Source organism: Cricetulus griseus, chromosome 6, assembly GCF_003668045.3.
Source record: "Cricetulus griseus strain 17A/GY chromosome 6, alternate assembly CriGri-PICRH-1.0, whole genome shotgun sequence".
Classification (NCBI taxonomy): Eukaryota; Metazoa; Chordata; class Mammalia; order Rodentia; family Cricetidae; genus Cricetulus; species Cricetulus griseus.
Window position 1 is genome coordinate 50,697,579 of NC_048599.1, and position 16,441 is coordinate 50,714,019.

Below are 16,441 nucleotides of genomic sequence, written 5' to 3' on the forward strand. Positions count from 1 at the left end.
CAGGTGTTCGTCCTCCATGGAAATGGGTTCAGGCAGAAACACTAAGAAAAACCTGACAGCCATCAATTATCCAACCTTCTAGGTGGCACAGACAATGATCCCCCAATGACAGGAGACAGAGTTTCTATGAAGCAATGAAGCTCCCCACAGCTTGCAGCCCAGGTACTCTGTCCCAGGTAAGTAGGCTTCCAAGCTAGGTAAGGCCAGCTCCCTTCCTAGCAGAGCACAGGCAAGGAGCATTGTAAACAGTTCACAGCCATGGCAGCGTCACAGTCTCCTTTACAGCTGCTGTGTCTGTACCAAGGGCCTCAGAAAGCTGGGTTCCCAAAGGCCTACTCAGCCTCTGGTGACTCACTGACAAGGAGCCCTGATCCTTGAACTGCTGGCATGGTCACAGCATCTAATGTCCCTTTGCCACATCAGACAAGGAGTAATGCCCCAGGACTTCCCTCTCCTTCAGCACTGAAAAACTCCAACCCTGCCACGTGCTCTGAGGGTGTCCATCTGGTAAACATGACCTGGATATGTGACTCAGGAGGCATGGGCTGCATGCCAACTATAGGTTACTCTGCCAGCGATCAAGAGGCTTCTTCACTCAGAAATAACACACAATGCAATGGGGGTGGAGTGCCGCTCAGTGGCCAAACTGGTGTTCTTTGTGTAAGAAGCCCTAGATTCAATCCCAAACATGGCAGAGTGTAGGGCTTCAATTAGATCATGTTCTCTGAGGTTCCTTTCAATCCACAATACTCTTAAGGCTCTCCCTTTACGATGTATTAGCCTCAGGTCTGTCTCCATCACCACCACTTCTATCCGCCTCCCAGGATAACCCTGGATGTTCCCTCTCATAGTCTACAGTTCCTGTGGTGCACGCTGAGTCTCTGTGGGGCGTGCGCCTGTTCCAGGTCACATCTACCACCGCTGTCCCGCTGAAAAGGAAGGTATTCAGCACATATGCACGGAGCTAAGTACAAAAAGGAAATTCTTCCAAACACCCACTTCAAACACGAATGCTTATCTCTAGCTGTATTTATCTCCAGCACCTCGGACTTTATGGGAAAATACAGTAGTTAAATCTTTTAAAAGACTAGTGTTGCTGAATACACACCTACACTCCCAGTAACTAGAATGCAGAGGCAGGAGGAGCTCTGTGACTTGGAACACAGCCTTGTCTACAAAGGGAGTTCCAAACCAGCCAGGGCTTCATAGTGAGATCCTGGCTCAAACAGAAAAGACAAATGTTTAAGTTTCTGTTGTGAAAAATGTAAACACAGAGACAACACAGCAATGTGTAATTATTTTCATATCCACCCAAGGTGATACAAAGGGCTTTGTTTTTGTTTGGTTGTTCTCCTAAGAGACATTTATGAGTCAAATTATACCTTGAAGTCATCAAAATCACTCTGGATTATTTACAAGCTTGATCTTGAGCCCGGCAACCACACAGCTGACGCACTCCTGTGCTCACAGTGACAATAAGAAGCTAAATAAACTGATGGCAGCGGCGAAATCCCAGCCACTCTGACACCCAACACAGAGCAAACACACAATGGCAAGGCAACAATCTGCAAATTGGTATTTGCTGCCCTCTGGTGATCAATCCTGGGAAGTTTCGAAACCGGAGACCTGGAAGTGCATTCTTCACACAGATGTGTGCCCCCACCCCCACAACCCCACATCATCTAGGCTAAAGCCATCATCCCACTAGACTTCTGAGCATCAGAGCAGGTCCTGGTCCTCTGCTCTCCGTGTGTGTGTGTGTGTGTGTGTGTGTGTGTGTGTGTGCGCGCGCGCGCGCGCCTGTGCATATGCCTGTGCGTGCACGTGTGCCCGTAAATGAGCATGTGTGCATGTGTGCACTGGAGAAAGAATAATGCAGACCAAGCTGCTAAATGAGCACTGAGACCATGCTTCCTCTAAAATAAATAACTAACAGGAGAAGAGGCACCGATTACAATGCTCCAACACTGTTCTCAGTGAAAACAGATGAGTGATAGCTCGCCGTGTACATGTGTTAAAGAGAATAAGCATCAGTTGACTTCCCCTCCAGTTTTAGCAAAACACATACCATGTGTGTCTTGGGCATTGGCGCAGGAACCCACTACCTCTCTTTGCCCTGCCCTCCTTTAGGCCATGCTACAGGCACATTATAAAAGGCTTTCAACTCGAACCAAGCCCATTCAATGGAGTTCCCACCCTAAGCCTTCATGTATGCAAAATCTCAAAGAGGCACTGCTACCTCCAGCTCCCCTTCCATTCACCCAACTAGGGTGCAGGTTCTAAAACGTGGTATCACCAGATAGGGGATTTATTTTCTCTGCATTGTTGCACAGATTCTCATTAACCACTAAAGCATAAAGTAGGGTGGAGGGATGGATAGATGGAGGAAAGGAAAGAGGGGGGAGGCAGGGGTGCATGGAGGAATGGGCAAATGGGTATAAGTATGCAACGGGATGTATAGGTATGTCAATAAGTGATTGAAGAGATAGAATAATGCTAAAAATGATGGCTGGAAGGGAAATAGACAGATGAATGTGCGTGGGAAGGTTCTGAACAAAAAGGAATAGTCCCTGTCCCACTAAATATTCCATCAATAACAATAAATAAAATCTGTTTGAGCTGGGCCCAAGGGACTGCTCCATCTCCAGCCTGCTTGGGAGCTGAAGGGCACTCACTGACCTCTGGTGAGCCACTGTAGATTTGAGAGACTCCCATACCCTTCTTCTTCTTACAATCATGTCTTACAAAATCATTCAAGGATGGTGCCTACCGTGGGGTGGGGGTGGGGGGCAGAAACATTGTGGTGAAAGTGGAGTTAAGCCCTTACTCAGACTCTATCCTAGTGCTCACTGCAGATGCTGTAAGCCCATGGGAAGCTGTGGGAAGCCCTCCTGAAAGCATTCTCCCCACTCCCACCCTGACCCTCACTATCCTTGAAGCTGCCACCATCTTTCGTATCACGCTTTTTTTTATGACTTGAAGAGGCTCCTTCGGCCCCTATTCTCTAGACCATGTACTTCACTGGTTCCAGGAGGGTCCTCAGGTGGCATGGCTACTGTTGCCCCCACAGTCAGCATTGCTCATTTGCAAGTTCCTCCTGTCGACCAGATTGGGCTCATCATTCAGCTAAGCTCAGAGCAGCCACTGCCAGGGGGGACTTGTGTTCCCCCTTACTTGTCACCCTCACAACCTCAGATGCACCTTTCACAGTCAGTGTCCTTGACTGGATCTTGCAAGCTTCCATATCCCTGTCAGACTAACAAGATATGTGTGCCTCATGTGGGCAGGTACTCCTGCAAGCCCGTTCCATGTACTGACTCCTCCAGGTATTACAGCACTTCTGTTTTTAAAGAAGTAGAAAGAGAGAGAGAGAGAGAGAGAGAGAGAGAGAGAGAGAGAGAGAGAGAGAGACTGTTATTTTTTAGGTCATGTGGGCAGAATGAAAACCCAGAGAGGCTACAGCATCTGGAGCAGACATGACATTCCAGCTGTTTCCATTCCTGACAATTCCACTCGGTCACACCTGACAACTTTACACAAGGCCACCTCTTTTTGCCTAGTTCAGGGCTGGGCCCTGGGGTAAGGGCCGAGGAGGCAGAGATGGTTCCTATCAGCTGCAGTCATGACTGACAACCTGTCAAGGAGGTCCTTCATTGACCCTTTGGGTCCTTTGGCACATACATCAGTCTTCTTAGGTAGTAAAACAGACCAAATAACTTCAATAACAGACATTTCCCCCTCACAGTCTGGAGTCTTGAAGCCTGGGATGGAGGTGCCAGCGGTTTGCCGAAGGCCACTCCCACTTTGTCCTCTCATGGACTTTGCCCTGGTGCAGACACACTGAGATCCCTGGCAGACACTAGTCTTAGCAAATTTGGACCCTATCCCTGTAAGCTCCATTTCCTTTGAGTTGCCCTTTTGCACACACAATGGGGTTGTCTGTGTCTTCTGAATGGAACTGTGACCCATCTCTCAAAATTCATGTGAATCTCTAAATTCTGGTGTCAATTTTCTAACCTTATATTAGTTGTAACCAAAAGAAACATCACATGGCAAGCTGCCATGTCTTGGAGATAGACAGCATCGGGATTATGTGCAGTCCTGGCACTTCTGAAGAAGACACAATTTCAAGAGCTTTGAAATGTATGTCATCATAGGCAGAGCATCATTTGTGAGCACCCCACCAACAATAAGGAAATACAAGACACACTTTGCAATGAGGCCATCAGGAGAGAGGGCTGAATGGGAAGAAGGGGTTCAGGAGTAGGGAGTCATATGGGACCCTTGAGATGAGGCAAGAACTTGGCCCTTGATGCTTGAACATTAGAAGGCCACAGAGGGAATCAAAGTAGCTGGAGCAATGCTATGCATGTACAGTTGTGCCTACGTGCTGTGCAAGGCATTCTCAAAGAGCAAACCCTTGCCTGTAGCATCACCCCAGACAAGACACTTCTGGATGGGGCATAGCTCCCAAGAATCTCCTTGGGAAAGATGCCTTTGCAAGTGGGAACAACGTGTCTTGTGCTAAAACATTTACCTCCATACAGAATCGATCCAAAAATGATAAGTTGGCTATTTACATTCTCACCCACCTGTGTTTCCACCCTCCATGCTCACAATACTGTCCTTATCTCCCTTCCTTGCTGGGAAAGACTAACCCCAAGGAGGCTTCAAAGGTCTTTTAAGCCTCCCTCCCTCACCCCACCCCAAACATCTCAGTTTCTTTTCCCTCCTGTCCTTGTTGACTATTTAATTGAGCATGGCATTTTGGGCACCAAGTAGAGGATGGCTATTGCGGCAAACCTTTGAGAGAAATCTCAGTGTGCTGAGGAATGTCATGGAAATGAGAGATAGTCATGAAAAGTCAGACATCTGGGCAAAGTTTAAAAGGACTGGGCATTCGGAGCCTTGAGCTAATATCATTGTGAGCAGCCCTGGTGACAGTTCCCTACTACATCAAGAATGCATGCAGGAGGGTAGGATCCAGTTTCCATTCATCAGCAAGAGCAGAAGGAACAGAAGCATCTTAGATTCCAGGCGAGGAAACACCCGTCACATGTCTGAGCTGCAGGGGAAAAGGAGTTGCCACTCTGAATCACTCACTATGCAACACAGCCACTGGAAATGCCATTCAGTGAGCAACACAGCAGGATACACAAGTCTGTCCCCACCAAGATCTGCGAAGCACCCCTCATGGCCTAGACACTACAGCTGGGATCTTGAATGCTACCCTCCAAACTTATGTGTTGACAGTTTGGTATCTAGCCTGTGTCACTAACAGGAAACTGTGGAGCCTGACAGAAGGAAGTAGGATCACTAGGACTGGGCCTTGAAGAATGTACCATGAGCTCAGCCCCAGTAATGGTTAGTCTTGATCAGTTGATGAGATTTAGAAACACCACGCAGACAACTCTCTGGGCATGTCTGTAGGGATTATCTAGGTTAACAGAGATGGGACAATCTGTTCTAAATAATAATAATATTCCATGGGTTAGAGTCCTGGAATGAGTAAAAATGAGAATGAGCATAAGCCTTCCTCACTGTCTGCTTCTTGACTGCAGACACAATGTGGCCAGCTATCTCAAGTTCCTGCCACCACGACATTCACAAGCTAGACCATATATACTTGAAGTGTAGAGCCAAAAGAAACCCTTCCTCCAACCAATTTGCTTCTTATCAGCTACTTTGTCACAGCAAGAGACAAGTAACTGGTATAGCCCCATCCTGTCTCTCTTTGCTTTCTAGATGCCTTGACACGAGGAGCATTCACTCAAACCACAATGCCCTAAAGCAGTTGGATGCTTGACAATGGATTGAAACTCCAGAGCCTTTTTCTTTTTAAAAGTTAATTGTCTCAGAACCCTACATACAGCAACAAGAAGTTGACTAGCACACTGGATAATCCCACTGGCTGAAAAAGTCTAGTTGGTCATACCAGTGGAAGATTCTATCTAGTTCTGTTGTTTATTCTAGATACCCAGGAGCCCAAGACATTTCAGATTGCCATACAAGTGATCATGCTTTCTAGGCATGAGAAAGATCATTTATTCCTTTGCTATAGCCAACTTCTGTATTGCCAGTAACAGCAGCACACTAATCAACAACTCTGAATTACAGAATTGCTGTTCTATGCCATAAGCTTGGCACACTTGGTCCTTCACTTTTACCTCACCATCATCATCAGTCCCATTTTATTGATGAGAAAATTGAGGTTCAGAGAGCACTAAAGACTTCCCTATAGCCCCACTTCATGACACATATGAGATAAGACTAGAGGCCAGGTCCCCTGATTTCAGGGCCCACACTCACCATCATATATCTATATTGACAGGAACTTCCAGCAATGTGGATGTCCTCAGGCCATCTTCCACATGCACTGTCTAGGGTGCAGTGTTGTGGAGTATTTGTACACTGTGTGAAGATATACTGCTGCGATTAGTTTAATAAAGAGATAAATGGCCAATAGCTAGGCAGAAGAGATAGGTGGGATTTCTGGGGAGAGAGAAGAAGAAGAGGAATCTAGGTGACTGGTTATGCCAGAGAGAGGTCAGAAAGACTCAGAAGGAAGATCGGACACAGAGAATGGGATAGAGGTAAAAGCCACATGGTAGAATGTAGATTAATAAAAATATGGGTTAATTTAAATTATAAGAGCTAGTTGAAAACAAGTCTAAGCTAAAAGCTAAACTTTCATAATTAATAATAAGTCTCCATGCCGTTATTTGTGAACTGGGGGACCAAAGAAAAATCTGACTACAGTGCAGGATTTCCCAGAGGCCTGTGCTGCCATCAGCCAACCAGCATATCATCATGCACTCAGAACTTCTGCCAGAAGATCACTGAATAGTGGTTGTTGGAAAACTTCCATGAATAGGAGCGATAGTGTACAGACACTCCCCTTACACTCCAGACAACCCTGAATCAGCTTTCTATTCCTCAACACCTGAACGCTGCCCAACCAGTGTTTCATCACAAGATTTTCCTGGGGTCTCCCTGTCAGATGGTGCTGACAAGACACTGGTGACAGGAGACTTCAGAACAGCCACCTAGTCTCAGGTAAGAGTCATCACAGAACAAGCATGTGCACAGGGCATCAGGTCACAGCCTTAGTCCTGAGCACTTGGGTTCACAGTGTGATAGCTATATCCACCCACAAAAGGAGCACCATTTAGAGAAGCTGGGGTCATGGCAGGGATCCCGGGGAGCATGGCAGACCCTGCAGAAGTGAGTGAGAAGGGGTTTTATGCTGTTCAGTCATCCACAGGCCAGTGTCAGGCCTGGAGTCAGGCGAATGAAATTTCTTCCTTCTTGATGAAAAAAATGGATTCAAGCCACAAATACACATGACTGGGGAGTCTGCATTTTTCTTCCAGCTTTACCAAACTCGGTGAATCTTCGGGCAGAATTTTCCCTCATGCAGAGACTAATGCCCAGAGAACAAAGCAATACAGAGAAAGGAGGTAGACTCTTCCAGAGCTTTCCACTCTCTAGGCTCTGCCCAAAGCAATGCACTGGAGGGATGGGGACAGGAAACACAGATGGCTTAAAATATCTGGCCTGTGGATGCTAATCTGTGATGGTGAATGTCACACCCAGATAGCAGGTGTAGAACAAGCATCAATGAGCTAAGCACAGAATGATGACCTTCCCATGTGAGGTAATGCTTAATTGCTTTTTAGCAGAATAGCTAGAATAGCATTTACACTTATCGTAAATAAGACAGTCCCTCTGGGTCAACTTTTGTGATTCTGCTGCTTCTCCAACTATGCCTAGCAACACACATCTGAGATGCAGATAGATGGAATATAGTTTAGAGGATGCAGAGATGCTCTGTATTCATGGTCAATCTGCCCTCCTCAGCATATAATGGATATCTCTGGCCCCATGTAACTGTGGCTTGAGGATCTTAGCATCTGATGCTGTTACTCATCCTAGAAACAACAAGCAGTAAAGTAAAGCCCACTACCTTCATGGCGCCCATAGCTTTGAAAGCCACCGCTAATCTTGAAGGGGTCAGTGTTGCCAGCATCGCGTTGAATCTTGCACTCTTTCCTTGAATCGGTGAATGGTACTGTCCGTCTGGAGCCACAGAACCAAACCTGTGAGGATGTAGAAAAGCAGGATGGAAAAAAAGATGAAGTTTAAGGCAAAAGGAAGTATGGCACTACTAGAAATGAAATCGTGTGACTCCCATGTAAACACAGAAATAGGAATCCTGGAAGCTTCTCAATGGAAATGCTGAGAAGGGCTTGGCTTGTGGAAGGTAAGGGCAGGTTTTCTACCACTGCTAGCCTGCAGTGCAGTAGCAACTCCCAAAAAGGAAGACCACCACCATCAAACCAAAGCCCATACCTGAAATGTGCAAACACAAACCGACTTGCCTTTTTAAAACAATGCGGCATGATTAACATCCCATAAAATTCACCTGTTTACAGCATTTGTATTTGGTGGGTTTTAGGATATTCACAAAGCTACAACCTTATTACTCCTCAACTCCAAAACTCCCATCATCCCAAGAGAGACCCCACTCCACTTGCTGTCACTCTCTCTATTCTCCACCCTCCAGTCCTTAGCAACCAACTTTGTCCTTATGGATCAGCCTACTCTTTGCATCAATGGGAACAAAATATATAATATGTTTTTGTGTCTGGCTTCTTTCACTTGGCACAAGGTTTGCAAGGTTCACCTATGCTTTAGATTATATCAGTACTTCTTATTTTTTATGAATGAATATTGCACTCAATCGTTGCTAGCATTTATCAGCTAACAGATGGCAGAGTTATTTCCACTTTGGGGATATTATGAATAATTATGCTATGAATATTTGTGCTCAAGTTTATTTGGGACAAGTTGATGTTTACATTTCAATGAGCATATATATCATATATGTGTATGTGCATGTATGTACACACACATACATAAAGATATACATGTGCATCTGGAAATAGAACTGTTACATCATCCAACTTCAAACATCTTTTAAAATATTTGTGTATTATTTGTGTGTGTGTGTGTGTGTGTGTGTGTGTGTGTGTGTGTGTGTGTGTGCCCCGCATGAATTTAGTGCACACCACTTGAGTACAGGAGCTCGTGGAGGCCAGAAGAAGATGAGATGAGATGCAATTAGCATCTGATTGACATTAGATCCTCTGGAGTTAGACAGACATTATGTGGGTACTGGGAACTGAATCTGGTTCTTTTGCAAGAGCAACAAACACTCTTAACAGCCGAGCCATCTCTCCAGTGCAAACTTAAAACTTTTGAGGAATTGATAAGTGAGTTTCCATATCTATGAAGACATGTTACAACACTGTCAAGGATGTGTGGTGATTCTAATGTGTCCTCGTCTTCAACAGCACTTGGTTTTGTCTGAATGTTTTACAAAAGTCATTCCAAGGAGTACAGAGTGGTATTTCACTGTGATTTGACAGCAGTCTCTCAATGACATGGCACTGGTGATTTTTCTTCCATGTTTTATTAGATAGTTGAATATCTTTGGGGAAATGTCTATTCATATTTTGTTTATTTTTTAACTGGTTGTCTGTCTTGATCAAATGGGATAGTTTTTCCATTCTGAAAACTAGGCCCTTATGTTGTTTTTGATTTATAAGTCTTTCTTCAACTTGAAAGATTATTTTCACTAAATTTTAATTTTTTTTATAAACTCCAATTGCCCTACATTTTCTTTGGTTTTTCATTACCTGACTTTTGGTGTCATGTTTAATAACTCATTGATGAGACCAAGGTCACTAACTGTATACCACAAGTCTCTTTTAAGAACTGTGTGCATATATGTTGGGTGGTGTGTGTTTTGGGAATTTTTTCAGCCAACAGTCTTTGAGGTACCAGCCCATTCCAGGCAGGGCCCAGAGGCTATGTGTGGACTGGCAGCAAGCCCCTGGCTGCTTTCTTGGGCAGTGGTCACAGATCAGGACACAGCTTCCTGCACCTGCAGGAGCAGAAGACCACGGTGGCAGTTTTACCTTCTTTGTGTGAGTGATTCCCAAAAAAATTCCCGACTTCCCTTTATTCTGGGATCTTGTGGACTCCCTTGCTACATCCTCTGTGTGAGATAACAGTTCAGCCTAACATTTTTGAATTAGATAGCTACATGTCCTGGACCCGCTTGTTGAAAAGACTATTGTTTCCTCTTTGTCTTGGTACTCCAGAAGTCTAGTAATTGTCAATAAACATGAGGATTTATTTGTAGACTATTCTATTCCATTGTCCATAAAACTACCCTTATGCTAATGCCATACAATCTAGATTACCACAGCTTGTGGTCATAAGCTTTCAGATTCCAAGTATGAATCCTCCCACTTTGTTCTTTACAAAGATGGATTTCTTTACTCTGCGTTTCCTATACTTGCATATAAATTTTAGGATGAGTTTATTAATTTCTTCAAAAGTGGCAGCTGAGATTGTTTTTTCCGAGAGGTTTATTGAATCATTTATTTACATCTGTTAGCTGGCTCACTTTCTAATCAAGTGATGAACCAAGGCCCCAGAAGACTACTCCTTCAAAACCCCATGTGGCCACTGCCGTTCTGTAGTATGAGGAACAACTTAAATGGTAATGAAATAATCTTATAAATCAAATCTTGCTCATCAAAGTGATGTATTAAGCTACATACAGCACAAGCACACTGTCATTCTGCTTTCTCACTGATTCTGACTTTCTAATCTCTAGCGCTTTTGCTGAGTCCTTCCCATTGGCCAGTGGTCTTCTAAGGCTGGACCAGCCACTAGGATCTGATTAGGGTGATGGAAAATGGGAGCTACCCATTGTGACTTTCCTACACTCTTCCATCCTCCAGAGTGAATGATGCTGACAGGAGCCTAGGAAGTGGACAGGCACCTCTAGTGAAGGCTAATGGGCCCCAGACCCATTTTCACAGCACTGGTGGCTGCTGAGATTTCCCAGGAGGTCTGTAAAGATGTCTTGGTTGTTTCTGTTCTGTTTACCACCAGTTCACATGGGTGGGAGACAGAGAATTTGGTCCATTCTAAGTATGTTTCCCACTCAATTTTCTTTGACTTTTGTAATTAACTACATTTATTTATCGACAAGAACTTGTAAGTAGCAAAGATAAGCAAAGGAGAAAATCCACTGCAAGGCAAAAAGACGGTTTGTTTGTACCCAGATTGCTGGCTTTACCAGTGATTTAAGTACAGCTGTGCCTCAGAACTTAGAGTTCACAGGAAGCATGACTGAGGCAATGAGGTAGCTGGTGTTTCCTAGAATCTGCAAAATACATCTTTAACCCTGACTTTCACCCATGGGTCACACCAGAGAAAGACACCTCCACCTCACTGTTTGATTCACCTTGACTGCCTTGTGGTCGTCACCTGGGCATTTTTCCTCCAGGTGGTGCTGGTTTTAACAACTCACCACCCCCTGCTTTCTTATTTATTCTTTCAGAATTTCATGCATGCATACAGTATATTTTGATTATGATCAAAAGGTGACATCTTAACCTTTCATACCCACAGGGAAGCAAGTAGCACACATCAGTTTATTTATAAGTTGTCAAAATAAAAAGAAGTTAGACCCAACAACAAGGAATTAAATACATAATTCATCGATTATTTAGCATAGGGTTATGGTACATTTGATATGCAATGTTAGATGGAAATTACAAGTTATTTTTAAAAAAACAGAATTTCTAGATGGATCCTCTGTGTTAAAATTCTAATGTAGGTCTCTTGATTTACACATTTTGGCATAGGGAAAAGTCTACCATAACAATCATAATGTCTGGCCAATGTCATTTTGGAGCTTTTAGATTTTTCTCTATTTGCTTATCTACCTTTTCCATTTAGTTGTGGAAACACCTGAGGGAAGACTACTTGGTCATGCAGTCTGTAAGACCCCAAAACTAGAGGCCTCATTTGAGGGAACATATAGATCATCTATACAGACCTATCCTATTAAGGAGAAAACTACTCACCTATCCAGCAGGTTCTCTCTTGGAATCCGAACCTTGTCAAATATCAAAATTCCATTATCCACACCATTCAGACCTGGGAAAACAGATTTCAAATGTAGATGCAAGGGAAAGCTATGCAACATTCCAAAGATAGTCTCAGCCACTTCTTGGCCTAAAACATAAACCTTCAACATTTCCAGAACTGTGGGTGCTCTTTTGTTAGGGGCATAGTAAGGATGTTGTCTCAGATACACTGCAGACAGACAGACAGACAGACAGACAGACAGACAGACAGACAGACACACACACACACACACACACACACACACACACACACACACACACACACACACAGTGTGCTAGGGACTCAGGTTCAGGGTCTGATAGGATATTTCCCTCCCCAGAAGCAAACATTATTAGGAGGAAGGAAAGAGTTCAGGGCCAGAGGAGACATCTCAGTGGTTAGGATCACGTGTTGCTCTTGCAGAAGACCTGGGTTCAGTTCTGAGAAAACCCACATGGTGGCTCACAACCATCAGAAATTCCAGTTCCAAGGGACTGATGCTTCCTTCTGACCTCCCTCAGCACCAAGCACACATGTGACGCATGAACATGCAGGCAAAACACTCATACACACAAAATAAAAGTCAAAGCCAGATAAGTGAATCAAAGTTAAAAGGGGATGTTCCAGGGAAGAGAACCGTGGGACACTGAAAACAGAAGTCAGCCCCTCCCCATACACAGCTGATGTTTCCTCCCTTTGGAGCATCCTCCTTGGGCACAAGACGGACTAGTGAAAGTAATGACAGAAGACTTGGGGAAAACCACAGCAGTCTTTCTGTTGTTGACTATGCTTTCTAAATGTGGCATGACTTCATAAGCACTGGCCTGTCCCTCTGCTCTCAGCAGCACTTGACACTCCGGGTGCTTTCAGGGGCCATGCTTAGCAGCAGTGGTTTTCTATTCTAAGGGTAGGATGAGGTTACTCCTCCACTGTCCAAGGTGTCTCCCCTACCCCATCCTCTCTTTCTTCTCTCTTTTACCCTTATTCCTATAATCCTTTCTTTAGCTGGCATCACCTTGGAAACCTGGTGCCAGGAGATGAATTGTGTCCTCTACCTATCCCATTTGTAGATTGAAGTCCTAAGCCCCATATCTACAATGCTACCTCATTTGGAAATAGAGGCATTACAGAGGCAATCAAGTTAAAACAGGGCCATTAAGGTGGGCCCTAATATAAATGATAGAAGTTCATGTAAGAAACCTGGGGACAGATGTGTATATAGGGAGACTACGTGCTTTTGTGAAGATGGCATTCACAGGCTGAGGCAAGAGTCCTGGTCCAGAACCTTCCATTGCCCCCATCAGAAGGAGTCAAGGCTGGCAGCTCCCTCATCTCAGGCCTCTATCCTCCAAAACTGTAAGGACCAGGCTGTGTGACAAATGTCCTGAGTCATCCTCAAGTCTCACCAAGGGCTACAAGGCCGAAAACATTATCTGGAAGTGAAGAGTCACCAAAGAGCTGCAGCCTGCCCTAAGTCTAAGAAGAGAGAAGCAGAAGCACCCTTTGAAGACAAAGCATCTTTGTCACTGAGAAATTGAGAAGCTAGGAGATACAGCATCAATGCATGGTTCCCTGGCAGCTTAGTCCGCTGCCATGATTTCCTGGAGATGAAGGTGATTAGATTCTCGTTGGCTGTGGTGGGGGCTAGAGAACCCACAGGAGGCATGGATCAACACAGAGGAGGTCACCTGAGGACTCACCTTCTTTGTGCATCATATCAATAGCTGTCACTCCTGGATACAAGTTTTCGTTCTCATCCCTGATAGGTACGATGAAACAGTGGGGCCCTAAGAAAGGCACAGAAACAGGCCTGTTAGGTCTCCCTTTTTCACTGTTGTTGAGACTAAGTCTCAATATTTAAGCCTAGATGGCCTAGAAGTCACCATATAGGGCAAGATGGCCTCTAATTCAAGTTAATCCTCCTGCCTCTGCCTTCCAAGTATTGGAATTCCAAGAGGAAGCTACCATACCTGGCCCTAGACTCACCCTTGTAAAGAAAAAACCTTCAAGCTGGGTATGGTGGCATGTATCTTTAATCCCAACATTTGGGAGGCAGAGGCAGGTGGATCTCTGTAAATTCAAGGCTAGCCTGGTCTGCATAGAGAATTCTGGGATAGTCAGGAATATCCAATAAAACCATGTCTCAAAAAATAACAATAAAAGAATAAAACTTCATGTCTTCTCTGGAGCAGTATGACATTATTTTTACTCTCCAAATTAATTGAGTTCTAGGCACTGCATACAATAGGGACTAATGTCAACAAATTTGATCATCACTTTTTTTTTCTTTTTTGGTTTTTCAAGACAGGGTTTCTCTGTGGCTTTGGAGTCTGTCCAGGAACTAGCTCTTGTAGACCAGGCTGGTCTCGAACTCACAGAGATCCGCCTGCCTCTACCTCCCGAGTACTGGGAATAAATGTGTGTACCACCACCGCCTGGCTGATCAACACTGTAATATAGAAGAAAAAGTTAGTAGTGCATATTTTTATAAGACAAAACTGGCCCTGTGAAGCACATTTTTAGTGTAAAGAACTGATGAGAAAACAGCAATAGCAAAGAGAATTCTTTCATGTTGGTAACACACCTTGAGACTTTCCCTCAATGATGAGCTGGGCAAAGACGGCAGCATAGTTCCCATGCATGGCGTTGCCAATATACATCTTCTGGGCATCTTCACATGGCGTGTTAATCACAAACTCCTGCAGAGAAGAGTAAGCCACAGAGTATTTACCTCCATGTGGCTCATTTCAACCCCTAGCTCAACACAATGAATACCACAAGACAGATCTGCAGGGTAAAGAAGATTCAGAGGCTCCTGGAAAGCCACTGTCTCAACTTTGTGTTCTTCTGTAGCTCTACGAATGTACTTTACCTCCATCTTTGCTTTGGAGGTGACAGGAGATTAAAATGGATTTTTTTTGGTGCATAATTCAATCAGAAAAATCAGTGGCCAGTTTTCTTTCATTCATTCATTCATTCATTCATTCATTCATCTCTGTCTTTGACAGTGTCAGGCTGATATGTGCTGTCCTGTTCATCTGCCAGGTTTCAATGTGCTAACTATTTCTTCAATTATCAATTTCTATCATCCAACTACTTAATAATGAGGATTCCACTTTTAAAGAACCCAACACAAAAACCACTACAAGATCTAGATGTTATGGCACAGGCCTAAACCCCAGCTACTTTAGAGCCTGAAGCAAGAAGATTATAAACTCAAGGACTGCCTGGACCTCACAGTGAGTTTAAGGGCAGCCTAGGCAACTTAGCAAGGATCTTTCTCAAAATAAAAATAAAAAGATGAGGTTATAGCTCAGTTCCACACACTCTTCACCCTCAAACACCTCACCTATGGGGCACCCATGAAAAAAGGGAACAGCCCAATGATCCAGGGCCCTGGATGGTTTGTTCCCGACTACACAAATGTATGTTTCACTTTATCTTCCTCTTCTGGATAAATCTAGAACTTCTCAAGCCTTCTGCTATTGCACAGGCCTGGCCAGCCTGCAACCATGATGAGAACTTTGTTTAAATGACAGCCAACTCATCAAGAGGCCAAAGCCACATGCTTGGCTGTGAGCAAAACAGGTACCTGTGATCTATTCCTATCATTGCTTAGCATATTGTTCCAAAATAATTTTTATTTTTTAAAGGAAACACCCATCAAAGCCTTTGACTAGTTGTCTCAGAATCTTCTGTGAACATCTTACTAGTCAGTGACTGCAATAAAGCCCCCAAGGTCCCAGACTAGAGTCATGTGACCAGTCCCTTGGAACAGAAACACCTGTAAAGGAGCCTCAGTCTTCCAAGGGGAATCTTAGAATGCCCTATGCACTTTGTCTCAGTAATAGCCAAAGATGCCAGCTCCAAACACCCTGAAACTAACTCCAGCCTGAAGAAATGGGGACAGCATGCAGGGTTGGTTTCCAGTTTCTCCTTAAGCCCAGGCTTCTCTTTCCTACTGTCTGGAAGCCAATACTAGTGGAAATATTGCCATCGAGGCTCAGATCTCCCCAGTCTTGCTCAGCTCATGAGTTTTCCTTAAATCTCTTACCAAGGAGGTACTGACAACACTGCTAGCTCTGAATACAGGGTACCTATGACAGGTCAAGGACCCAGAGGAAATGGAAGAAGGCTGAACTGGCCATTTAATTGGAGCTGACAATGTAGAAGATATGATTCAGCTAAACCAACATGCTCTTGGTCACACAAGGATTATCTCAGATTTCAGATTATAAAGTGTATAGACTGTGCTTTTCTGCCGGGCCAAGAAACACAGTCTTGAGGCCTAAGAAAACAATCTCTGACATCAGTTTGTACAGGAAAACCTTTAACATGTGCAGGGGCTTTTCAGAAAAATACATGGACGAGTTGAATAGCTGTAAGAGAAGTCTCTGGAGATTGCTCTTGACTTATCTGGCCAGCAGGAGTAACTCCAGGCTGCATG

At 44.3% G+C, this 16,441-nt stretch overlaps 1 protein-coding gene across 1 annotated transcript in view; it reads right to left on the bottom strand.

Moving 5' to 3' along the window:
* The window catches only part of Acoxl (acyl-CoA oxidase like), a 268,047-nt gene that overhangs the window by 233,212 nt on the left and 18,394 nt on the right, over nt 1-16,441 (bottom strand). The window contains 4 exon segments of the mRNA XM_035446222.1: nt 7,967-8,099; nt 11,952-12,024; nt 13,695-13,781; nt 14,579-14,693. Of these exon segments, the coding sequence (XP_035302113.1) occupies nt 7,967-8,099; nt 11,952-12,024; nt 13,695-13,781; nt 14,579-14,693 (408 nt within the window).